At 32.9% G+C, this 13,243-nt stretch overlaps 1 protein-coding gene across 2 annotated transcripts; it reads left to right on the forward strand.

Annotated features, from left to right (window-relative positions):
• Positions 1–2,482: 2,482 nt before the first annotated feature.
• LOC109598809 (H(+)/Cl(-) exchange transporter 5) lies at positions 2,483–12,940 on the forward strand. 2 transcript variants are annotated; one of them, XM_049963792.1, is made up of 15 exons: positions 2,489–2,624; positions 2,774–2,865; positions 5,989–6,115; positions 9,060–9,086; positions 9,417–9,751; positions 9,810–9,971; positions 10,029–10,176; positions 10,402–10,541; positions 10,592–10,774; positions 10,829–11,043; positions 11,100–11,406; positions 11,461–11,714; positions 11,893–12,056; positions 12,285–12,498; positions 12,553–12,940. In XM_049963792.1, exons 2-15 carry the CDS (start codon positions 2,788–2,790, stop codon positions 12,641–12,643), a joined length of 2,445 nt encoding a protein of 814 aa, XP_049819749.1. In that variant the 5' UTR covers positions 2,489–2,624; positions 2,774–2,787; the 3' UTR covers positions 12,644–12,940. The 2 variants fall into 2 exon arrangements, with proteins under 2 accessions (XP_049819750.1, XP_049819749.1); XM_049963793.1 differs by lacking the exon at positions 2,774–2,865 and having other exon boundaries at positions 2,483–2,624.
• The last annotated feature ends 303 nt before the right edge of the window (positions 12,941–13,243 follow it).

A 13,243-nucleotide genomic window follows, 5' to 3' on the forward strand; every position in this document is an offset into this window, starting at 1 on the left:
GACAAAGAGTGGGACCAGTTCGGGGGGCCGCCGGGCCCGGGGCACGGTGCCGGCGTGCCGCCCCAGGGCGACGTAACCGGGCGGCCCGCGGCCTTCGGAACGGAGACCCGCGGGCGGCCAGACGATCGCGCCGCTGCTGCCCCGGGACGTCCCGACTCTCCATCTCGCTTCGCACAGACCGCCCCGGGGCCATTGCGTCCTCTACATCTACAAATGAGGATCGGACGGTTTTCATTAAAATCCGGCTGTGAAAATTTGTTTAATTTTTCGTTTGTTCAGCACTGGTACAATGGTGTTGTTGCAGCAGTTTTCTTTTCCAGTTAAACTAAACTATAACTGCAGCGAGGAAGTAAAACGTATTAGTTAGTTACCAGCTAACTAACAAAAAACTTTAGCAAAGCCCCAGGACTTAATTAGGTACAAAATCATAATAAACTTATATTTAACTAGTATTTTATTAATATATTTTATCACAGTGATATTAAAATAAATCAACATTCACATTTATAAAATTAAAATCAAAAAAACAATTTTTAAATTTTCATATCAACCGTGCAGTTTTTTTGTAATTTGCACTCGATAAAATTTCACGCGGTCTCCTCCCTGCCGATGAATATACTCGGTGCGGGTCTGTTAAGTGCCTGGGGCGCGCGTTCAAACAACCTTCCTTTAGTTCGCTCTTTGCCTGTTTAATAACCCCGCACGATATTATTTTATATTTAAATAAATCGGAAATTTACACAAAACCTACTACACGCCTGAATTACAATTTTATGTTCATGCGGACCTTTCAGACGCAAAAACCATTTTAAATGTCACCCACCCCCAAAAATTTCGCAAGTGGGTCAGTGATTCATGAAAATAAAAATGGTCAGTGGTTTTTATGAAAGTCCTAAACGGTTTCATTAATGTTTTCAGATTGTCTACAAATCAACTATGGTGCTTTGATGTCGACAATCATATCGTCAATCATTTTCATAATAATTGAAAATGATTGACTAGAATTCGTATTTTACCATCTTCCTTAAACGTGTCTATGTTTCATGTTGGTGACACTTTATTTTTATTTTATTTTAAGAGAAGTAATTTTTTCAAGCAAATCGTCTGACAATATCGTCTCGTCACACTAATCCTAATATTTATAAAAACCCTACACACCAGGACTATTTGAATAACGACAACATCGTCATAAAAATTGTCCTGCCCAGTAGTCAAGGTTAAATTGTTGTTTCTGTTTTTCACTCAGTCTCGTCACTCTAATTATAATATTTATAAAAATCCTACAAATCACAACTATTTGAATAACCATTAGACTGATGAAAATCATCATTTTGTGTCTCGTTATTCCAATCATTAATAATATCATCGTATGATCTGCCTAGGAATCATCATCAATTTTGAAATAATATTATTTAAAAAAATTGACAATGCAAATGACAATGTTTACGACGACATTGTCATAAAAATTGTCATGTCATGTCCTCAAGATTAAATTGTTATTTTTGAGTGTTTTTCAAATAAAAGTAATTAAAGCATCACTAACGCATAACATGACTATACTTCTTGACAGTCATACTTAATTTTTATCTCATTTTAAGAGAAGTAACCCAAACTTCTTCAAACCTATCGACTGGGAATATCGTTGACGATCTGCATGACGTGTCGTCATTCTAATCCTAATATTTGTAAAAACTCTACAAACCAAGATGGTTTGAATAACCAATAGAATGATAGGAATGGTCATTCGTTGTGACCCGCCAAATCGTCATTCGTAGTGACTCGCCATCCAAATCATTAATGATATCGTTAAATGACAATATTAACGACGTCGTCATTTTTCAAATAAGAGTAATTAAATCATTACAATACTTCTTGTCAATCATACTTTATTTTTATCCTGTTTTAAGAAGTAACGTGAACTTCATGATGTGTAATCATGAAACAAACGAGTCTCGTCATAATAATACTAATATTTATAAAATCCCTACAAGCCAGTACGATTTGAATAACCATTAAAATGATGAGAATCGTCATACCTTGTGACTCGTCATTCCAATGATTAATGATTTATCATCAAATCTTCTGAATCATATTATTACAAAATTGATATGAACTTCCTTAAATAGATCATGTGACCATACAAGTGACCACGTAAATGATGAATTCGTCATAAGAATCGTAATGTCGAGTTATTTCTGAGCGTTTTTTTTTTTTAATGTAAATAAATCAGTTAATGCAGTTTTAATTTTACACATAATAAAAGCTGAAAACAATTTTCGTTATGAATAACGATTGCAATAACGTCATGTCGTCATAATTTATAAAAATTTAAAAATATCTGTAGTTTTGATATATGTGCCGCCCTCTTTGGATAAAGCTGAGAATCCATTACAGTAATCTGTGATTACACCGTGCGTCAGGTTGTCAAGAGATGCCTTCCGAGAATATCATCGTCGAATGACATTGACAGTAACAAATGTGACGTTTAGTGACGCATATTACTTTTTATCAGTCAGTAGATTTTAGCGTGAAATTTCACGGACCCGCCACCACCGTGTGTTCGTACATTATTGCATGCGACGGTCCACTCGTAGGAATTCCGCGTCGATGTGTGCAAAAAAATGGTAAGTTCCGTAAGCGACAGGACCGATACGGTTTCTGTGCACCCCCCGAAAAATGATTTGCTTTCACTGGCCGATCGTTGAACTGAGCCGCCTCTCGCGGCTCCTTGAGCGTGGCGATATGTTGCAGTGTATCCGATGCGATTTTTTAGGTTCTTGAGTGAATATGGAAAAATACCCATTAAAACGGACTGGACTGTCGTCGCCGCATAATTCGCCCACGTATCAGTCCGTAAACAAAAAGGTAATGATCCTTTTAATTCTTCCAGTTGCCTCTGCAACTCTAGTTAACTCTATTAGATGCTATGATTTAGATGTAACGAGCGTAACTTCGTTTGTAAATATTCGAGGCTTTGAGGTAGTTTTAGTTGAGGTCTTATTGGGACATTTTGGAAGGTGTTGAAACTGTTTTTGTTTGCATTTTTGTCACGTGATAACTAACAGGTACATTTTGAAAGAGATAACAAATAAAACCGACTCTTTAAAATAACAGTAAATGTCCCAAACATATGTTAATATATTTATTTAACAGCAGCACTTCGTGACGTATTTATTTTACATATTTTATTTATGAATCTTGTGCTTTAGTATGCACAAAAAATAACGATCAAGTAAATGTGCAATTAAATTGTGAAATGTGGTTACGCTTGTGTGGTGTTTATATTGTAAATGGAATGGAAAAATAATGGAATATAAAAGTTAAAAATATGTTATTACTAAGATGCATAAAAACACAATAAGTAGTTCATAAAAATAGAATAGAACGGAAGGATAGAAAACATTTACCTTTAAACAAACATAATTCATTAAAATGAATTAATTAAATATCATTGAATCAATTTGAACAATTTAAGAGAAAAAGTTTTATCAGGCTCTATATGAATCACATACACAGATAAAATTTTTATTGTAAACCAGATAATAAAATGTTCGAGTAAATCCATTCAAATATTTGTGCAGGATTAGTGTCTAATTAGATTCCCGGAAAGCAGATATGCCAAGCTTTACATTTTACTTATTGGGTTACAATGCAGGTGAAGGCATCAGCTTCAAAAATCGATTTGAACAAACTCCTTAATTCGGCTCGTCTAGACAACTAATGCTTCGTAATCCCTCGTTGAACTCCCCAAAGATGCAACGAAACCAGTTTATGGTTTTACCTTTAACAGATAATTTTTGCAAAGGTTACATAACTTCTGCCAATCTCGTTTTTCCCATGAAACCTTGATCAATTGTCTCGTTCGTTCCCACGCAAAAACCTAAATCATTCAATAGAATTGCACCGAAGTATCTAATCAAACAAAAACCACATGTACACATATGAGATTTCCTCGCAAAGATCGAGTAACATTCGTGTTGATGTAACACAAAACCAATCTGATTTATTTTTTAATTTTAATTTGTGTAAATGAGAGTGGCAGGAATGTTTCGACGTCAATGAATCTACGTTTAGTTTTATTCGTACTGATTTATCTGAAAGCTGTAGTAAACTGTAACGACTGTTTTTGGATCGTCCTTGTCCTTTGACTCATTCATTTTACAAGTGCAACGCACAGTGAAATGAATTTGACTCTTGAACTATAATAATGTACATTAAATGTATGCTACAATTTTTAAATAACAGTTGTGTCCTAGCAAATATTGTAATGTTTTCTAGGGTAAAACTTTCCCCACAATTATAAAATAAAAAAAATTATGTTACATTTTACATCTTATTCTTTATGATATATTTTGTATTTCTTATATTTTAAGTTTCTTAAATTTTTTAGGTTTTATATTTTATCAATTTTATATTTCTTATATCTTATATTTTTTGTAAATTATATTTTATATTTATTTCATATTTTGTATTTTATAAGTTACATTTATTATTTTATTATTTTATATATTTATTTCATATTATATATTTTATAAGTTACATTTATTTTTTATATATTAAATATTATAATAAATAATAATTAAAATATAAATTAACTTAAAATACTTATATAGTATATATTTTTATTATTTATATTTTACATTTCTTATATTTTATATGTTATATTTTTTATATTTTGTGTTTTTTGTATGATATATTTCTTATATTTCATATTTTTTGTAATTTATATTTTATATTTATTACATATTTTATATTTTATAAGTTACATTTATTATTTTATATATTAAATATTATAATAAATAATAATTAATATATAAATTAACTTAAAATATTTATATACTATATTTTACATTTCATATATTTTATATTTTTTACATTTTATGTTTTTTATATGTTATATTTCTTATATTACATATATTTTGTAAATTATATTTTATATTTTTGGTTTTATATTTTTTATATTTATTGCATATTTTATATTTTATAAGTTATATTTATTATTATATATATTAAATATTATAATAAATAATAATTAAAATATAAATTAACTTAAAATATTTATATACTATATGTTTTTATTATTTATGTTTTACATGTCTTATATTTTATATTTTACATTTCTTATGTCTTACATTTTTTGTAATTTATATTTTATAAGTTACATTTGTTATTTTATATATTAAATATTATAATAAATAATAATTAAAATATAAATTAACTTTATACTTATAAAATACTATTTGGTAAATGTACTATCCAAGACATTAATTATGAAAGTGTTAAATATCAAAAAGAAATTGACATGTAGAACAAGTTTTTATATGATTTAATTTCACTTAAAATACAAAATGTTCGAAAAACATTACGAGGCACTGTTTCAGTAAAACTACCTTATTTATTCTATGTAGGAAATACATTGCCCATTTCTGTGGTCTCAAAATAGTCGTCATATATAGTAAAGACATCATTGGTTTTCATGTTTCTATGTTTCTAAATGCTTGAAAATTCATAGTTATAAAGTCATACAATGGTTTAAAATGATCGTCATTTCTCTAAGTTAGAAAAATATCAAAATAAAGTACCAAAAAAATGCAGTTTTAAAAAACAATATTAACTTGTAGAATAATTTTCAAAAACACGGATAGTTTTTGTCAATATTTTAAAAATTTTTACCCAAGTAAAATTTTACTATGGAAAAGTCAATTTCCACTTGACACTAGCCTAATTAAGTCATTTAAATTTTGCCAAAAATTTCATCCCACCGTGCGACGCAAACTGACCCGATAAAGTATCGATCGTGCGCCGCCTCCGCACACCCGGTCACACGCCGTTACGCGCCTGTCCCGCGGCGCCGCTCTTCCCGTCCGCGACTCCCGGCCCACGGCATCTTCTGGTTTGATCCCGTGGACGCGACTACGATCCCGCGACAATCTGGACGGCGTGCGGCTGCTGTACAGGGGCGACTCTGACGATGTGATTGTGTTGCAGCACTACAACGGGAACGGTTCGAGGGCCACCTACACGGCCAATGACGATATGATCGACATCACGACGTCGGGGGGCGGCGCCGACCGCACCACCAGGCTCGGCGAAGATGAGGACGGCATGTCGCATTGTAAGTATTTTTCTAAGGTTTTGCCTATGGGGGCCTCCATTCGGCATCGGTTTTGATGTATGGTAACTACTATGCATATGGTCGACGTATGGGTAACGGTTACATATAATCGGTGGCGGTTTTAATATTTAATTTCGAGTGGGAGGTAATTCATTGATTGGTTCTTCCGTTCCTATTTTATATACGGGTCAAATGTTACATATTGGTAATTATCTCGAAAATACTCGTTTATCATTTTATGGGTGCTAGATAACAAATGACTGACTTAAAACATAACATTTTGATCACAAACACTAAATTGCCAAGTCATTACTATAATTACATGTTCTTAATTGGATCAGTGTGGTAAATACAGAAAAGTCAGTTGTTCCATGCAAAATTACTTAAAAACAAATATTAATTTAATTAACTGGTTCTTTTTTCTTCTTCTTCTTCTTTCTGTTGTAGATACAGGTCAATAGTTATGACCAATATTATATAAAAATTTGGTTAAATGAATTAGTACTGATCAATCATTTTATAAAATACTCAAATATTCTTGGTTGTTTTTCATTTTGTGGTTTCTGGACAAATGAGCGACTTGTAACATCAACATTTTTATCACAAACACAAATTTATTAACTTATTATTCTAATGACATGTTCTTAAGTGAATGGTAAATACAAAAAAGTCAGTTCTTCCACGTAAATTACTAAAATACTCCATAATCTTGATTATTTGTCATTTTATGGATCCTAGATAGCAAATGACCAAGTTGTAACATCAAAATTTTCCTTCCTGCTTCGTCTTACTATTTTAGATTTAGATTAAAAGTTATGACCAATGTTTTATATAAAAATTCAATTAAATGAATTATTACTGATCAGTCATTTATAAAATACTCCATAATCTTGATTTTTTATCATTTTATGGGTCCCAGATAGCAAATAACCAACTTGTAACATCAAGATTTTTATCATAAATAAAAATTTATTAACATATTATGATTACATATTCTTAAGCGTACCAACATGGTATGTATAAAAAGGTCAATATTTCCACGTAAATTACTTAAAAACAAACAAAAATTTAATTAGTTTTTCTTAATGGCTTCTTCGTGCTTCTTCTATTTTAGATTTAGATTAAAAGTTATGACCAGTGTTTTACATAAAAATTTAATCAAATGAATTATTACTGATCAGTCATTTATAAAATAATCCATAATCTTGATTTTTTTATCATTTTATGGGTCCTAGATAGCAAATGACCAACTTGTAAAATCAAGATTTTTATCATAAACAAAAATGTATTAACATATTATGATTACATGTTCTTAAAGGTAAGTACCAACATGGTATATATAAAAAGGTCAGTTGTTACACGTAAATTACTTAGAAACAAACAAAAATTGAATTAGTTTTTCTTAATGGGTTCTTTCTGTTTCTTCCTTCTATTTTAGATTTAGATCAAAAGTTATGTTTTATAAAAAATAAATTAATTCTGCTCAGTCGTTTATAAAATACTCCATCATTTTAAGTAAGTATCATTAGTAGGTAGCCAGATAGCAAATGACTGACTTGTAACATAAATATGTTGACCACAAACACCAAATTATTAAGTCATTATTATAATTACATGTTCTTAAGTGTACCAGCATATTAAATATAAAAAAGTCAGTTGTTCCATACAAATTACTTAAAAACAAACAAAAATTTAATTAGTTTACCTTAATTGGTTCTCTCTTCTTCCTTCTGTTTTTAAACACAGTTCAAATTTTTATATACAAATTTGGTTAAATTATTTAATACTGAACACCGATTTTTAAAAACATATTCTTAATTATAAAACATTTTATGAGAGCTAAATTCTAGAATGATCGACTTATAGCATAAACATTTTGATCACCAACACAATATTAACACACTATAGGCGGGTAGCAAAATGATCCAAACTAAGTTGTTGAATTATAACAAAAAATAAGAGACAATTCTTTCAGTTCCGTATATAAACCAATAGAGTAAAATTATCTCACCCCGCTTTTAAAGTAAGTACATTCAAAAAGGTAAAAATTACCCGATCAGTTAACAATCAACAGTTCTCGAGACGGGTATTTTTACCCGACCCGCCTATAGTGTGTTAATATCAATTCTTATTATTAATACGCGTTCTTAATTGTATCAGTGAGTAATCACATAAAAGTTAATTTTGACAACAAAATTACTTGAAAACAAACAAAAATTTAATTTAGTTTTCTTAATTAGCTCTTCCCGTTTCTTATAAATATTTGATTAAATGGATTCATACGAATCAATCATTTCTAAAATATTCCATTATCTTGATTATTTATTTTTATGAGTGATAGATATGAAATAACATAAACATAAACGTTTAGATCACAAACACAATGTTAACATCCATTATTGTAATTACATATTCGTAAGTATAGTAACACAGAAGTCGTTTGTTACATGGAAATTAGCTAATTATTTAAAAACAAACAGACAAGAAGTTAATATATATGTAGGTTTGTGTATTATAAAGTAGTATAAAGTATAAAAATATATAAAAGTTTTATTAAGGGGATTCATACCGTCATTTTTAAAATACTCGATAATATTCATTATTTAACAAACATTTTGATCACAAACACAATATTAATGACAATTATTATTATAAATGTATTTTCCTAACAATACCATTACAGTAAGTACACAAAAATCGTCTGTTGCATGAAAATTACTTGAAACGAACAAAACCTTAATTGGTTTATTTTAAAACCGTTCATATCGTTCACCACGATTAATTAAAACAAACTTCGTATCGCAGTTAGTTTCCTTAATACATGGTTTTAAACTTGTTTGTGGCAGACAGCTCATCAGATTTAAACGTAATAGTTGATAAATTCATTCAAACTGTATACGTGATTTATGAACTGAAATGATTAAAACATTCAATTTGCTTGCAGATTCCGTGGCGTTTGGAGGGATTCAAGGTAAGTGAGAACTAGTTTCACCTGTGTATGGGATTTATTTTTTATATTTTCGATTTTAACACGAACAATTTTAGTATTGGTACGTTTGTCCTGAATTAAGAATAATTCAATGTACATGTAAAACGGTTGGAAAATTATGAGAAGAATCGATTGTGAGAAGTATACGTCATTGCTAGAAGGTCTGAAAAAACATATAAATACCTTCAACAATTTATTGAAGTGGTCAAATTTAATTTTGTTTGTTTATTATTTTTAATTTCAACCTTATGTTTTACAATTTGCCTATTAATTATACTACTTATGGTAATAAAAAAGCATTTATTCATTCAGAATCCGCTGATATACCGGGCATTGGACAGTACGATGACTTCCACACAATCGACTGGCAACGCGACATCGCTCGCGACCGCATGCGACACCGTTACATCGTCAAGCGTAAACAGGACTCGCTCTGGAACCTAATAGAAGGAGCACACGATGCCTGGTCCGGGTGGTTATGCGTCCTGATCGTCGGTCTGTTTACCGGAGCCGTGGCAGGCGTCATCGACATCGGCGCCAGCTGGATGACGGACCTTAAGTTCGGCATTTGTCCTCAGGCGTTCTGGTTGAACAAGGAACAGTGTTGTTGGTCGTTCAACGACTTCGAAGAGGGCAATTGCCCACAGGTACAGTAATTGCTAACCTGAATTCACTGTGTACTTACTCATTGTGTCGGTTTTTCAGTGGTTATCGTGGTCAGAAGTCTTGGGGCAGACCAGAGAAGGAGCTGGTGGTTACATTATTTCTTATTTGTTTTACGTCTGTTGGGCCCTGCTCTTCGCCGCACTGTCCGCATCTCTGGTGAGGATGTTTGCACCGTACGCCTGCGGTTCAGGTATTCCAGAAGTAAGTCCAGCTAACCACCTACGAATTAACCATTAAAAACTTCTTTGTCTATTTTAGATTAAGACAATCCTAAGCGGTTTTATTATCAGAGGTTACTTGGGAAAGTGGACACTTATTATTAAGTGTGTGGGCCTGATACTGTCGGTATCTGCCGGCCTGAGTCTAGGTAAAGAAGGTCCAATGGTGCATATAGCATGCGCAATAGGTAAATACAAGTTTTTACTACTTTACTAAAGTCATAAACCAAAGGAGAAATGTCCTAGTTGCATGTCTTAGTTTAGAAGTTGATACACAGTCGATTACAGTGGTGTGTTAATTTCGGACACCTGACATGAAAACTGAAAACCATATTACTGTTTAATATCGTTTTTTGTTCAAATGTCGGCTTAAATAAACAGATAGAAACATACTAGCGACCGAACACTTGTAGGCAATATTTTCTCATATCTATTTCCCAAGTACGGAAGGAATGAGGCGAAGAAGAGGGAAATTCTGTCGGCGTCTGCGGCGGCCGGCGTATCAGTGGCCTTCGGAGCACCCATTGGAGGTGTACTCTTCAGTTTAGAAGAAGTAAGTCCCGCCATCATCGTTTAATGGGTTTAATAATTGTTCCCTTGCAGGTCAGTTATTACTTCCCACTGAAAACATTGTGGAGATCCTTCTTTTGTGCCCTGATAGCAGCTTTCATCCTCAGATCTATTAACCCCTTCGGTAACGAGCATTCTGTATTGTTCTACGTTGAATATAACAAACCGTGGATATTCTATGAACTTATACCTTTCATTGGATTAGGTATTATTGGCGTAAGTCGTTGTTATTTCAGCCGATGAGTTATGAAACTAAATTGTTAATTGTAGGGGGTTATTGCAACGATTTTCATCAAGGCGAACTTGTACTGGTGCAGATACAGAAAGTTCTCCAAATTGGGACAATATCCAGTCACTGAGGTTTTGGTTGTCACAGCTTTAACAGCAATAATCGCATATCCTAATCCTTACACCCGTATGAACACTAGCCAGCTAATTTATCTTCTGTTTAGTCAGTGCAGCATCTCGAACTCAGACAACTTATGGTATTAAAATTGTTTAACAATGTAGCAACTAATTAACTAAATTACATGGGTTGTAGTGACTACAATCGTAATTTTACTGATGTAAAATCAGCAATAGAACTTGCACCAGCTGGTCCGGGCGTATACACGGCGATCTGGCAGCTACTCCTAGCCCTCATCCTGAAGTTGATTATGACCATCTTTACCTTCGGCATGAAGGTCCCCTGCGGACTTTTCATCCCCAGTTTGTGTTTGGGTGCCATTACAGGCCGTATTGTAGGCATAGGCGTCGAACAACTCGCCTACAACTATCCCAAACTGTGGTTCTTCAGCGGGGAATGTTCGTCCGGCGACGACTGTATAACCCCCGGCTTGTACGCCATGGTAAATATATTTATGCCATCTCAGCTAGCAAAAATTAATAGTAAATTGTTTCAGGTGGGTGCGGCAGCTGTTTTGGGCGGCGTCACCAGGATGACGGTGTCTCTGGTGGTCATTATGTTCGAGCTGACGGGCGGTGTCAGGTATATAGTGCCGTTGATGGCTGCCGCCATGGCCAGCAAATGGGTGGGCGACGCTCTAGGCAAACAGGGTATTTACGACGCTCACATAGCCCTAAACGGTTATCCGTTCTTGGACTCCAAGGACGAGTTTCAACATACGTCTCTGGCAGCCGACGTTATGCAGCCCAAGTGAGTGTTACATAACATTTTTGTCAACAAATAGAATTATTTTAATCAATAGTCCATTTACTTTTTTGTGTCACTGGGTCAAGTTCATACAAAGTCTAAAACGTCAAAAAACAAGATAACTTCTATGCGTTTTTGTACATTTTATAAAACAACGGAAAAATATTTGTTTTTGTTGCAGGAGAAATGAAACTTTGAGCGTGATAACTCAAGACTCCATGACGGTGGACGACATCGAATCCCTACTCAAAGACACCGAGCACAACGGATATCCTGTTGTGGTGTCGAGGGAGTCGCAGTACCTCGTCGGTTTCGTCTTAAGGAGAGACTTGAATTTAGCTATAGGTAATGCCATTAAAAGCGACAATAGAGTTATTAATCGCTTTGTTTACGTAACTTGTTCTAGTTTTCCTGGTAGCATATATTTACTATTTGTGTTAATCTAGAATTGCGATAACAAGTCTGTCTGTGCTTGCGAATTGGAAAACAACAAGCGATTTCTATTTATGGGAGATTAATAAACTTATTGTTCTGGAATTCCACACATTACTATAAAAATTGTTTGTTTCGCAGCAAACGATAAAAGAATGGTAGACGGTATTTGCGGACAGTCGCTCGTCTTGTTTACCAGCGGAAATCCGCCTCAGACCTTGGGGCCACCACCGCTGAAGCTGAAAAAGATATTGGACATGGCTCCAATCACCATCACAGATCAAACGCCGATGGAAACGGTGGTGGACATGTTCAGGAAATTGGGACTGAGACAAACCCTAGTCACACATAATGGGTAACACTTTATTAGGCAATAAAAGTTTACGTTTACTAATACAAAATTTTTCAGTCGACTATTGGGCGTGATCACAAAAAAGGACGTCCTTCGACACATAAAACAGATGGACAATGAAGATCCGAACTCAGTTCTTTTTAACTAATCATATTTCAATTTTGTATGATATATAGTTGTTTGTATATTGTTTGAACCTTACATAGACCTATACATACGTTTATATAATTATACTTAATATATTATTTATTTTGTAAGTAATTATTTTAATTATTTAGCGACGTTATTAAGTTAACGTTTTAACAAGTCTTCCCCCTGTATTATTTTCTTTTATTCTGTCCTAATGATTAGACCTTAAGCTAAACAGCAAATATTTAAAGATGTATATGTTATTTTTGATTAATGCTCAGAACAGGTATATAAATAAAAAGTTTTATAAGTATTATTTCCAAAGTAATTTTATTTAAAGGTAAATTTCGTTGAGGTGAGTGATTTGTAAGATAATGGTATGAAAAATTCCAAACGTTAGTTTTAACATTTCCATACAAAGTTCATATCATTTACAATGTTTTTTAAACAACTGTTATCGACATGCAAATAAGGTTTGATTATATGCGCATCATTTTAAAACACCAAAATTAAATTTTTGTTGATTACAACAAATTTAAATAGTGGAAAGGTCACTTAGATTAATCTGTTATTTTTTGGTAATTATCAGTTACTAGAAAGTACATTCAATCTAACATTT

The sequence above is a fragment of the Aethina tumida genome, chromosome 2 (assembly GCF_024364675.1).
Source record: "Aethina tumida isolate Nest 87 chromosome 2, icAetTumi1.1, whole genome shotgun sequence".
Classification (NCBI taxonomy): domain Eukaryota; kingdom Metazoa; phylum Arthropoda; class Insecta; order Coleoptera; family Nitidulidae; genus Aethina; species Aethina tumida.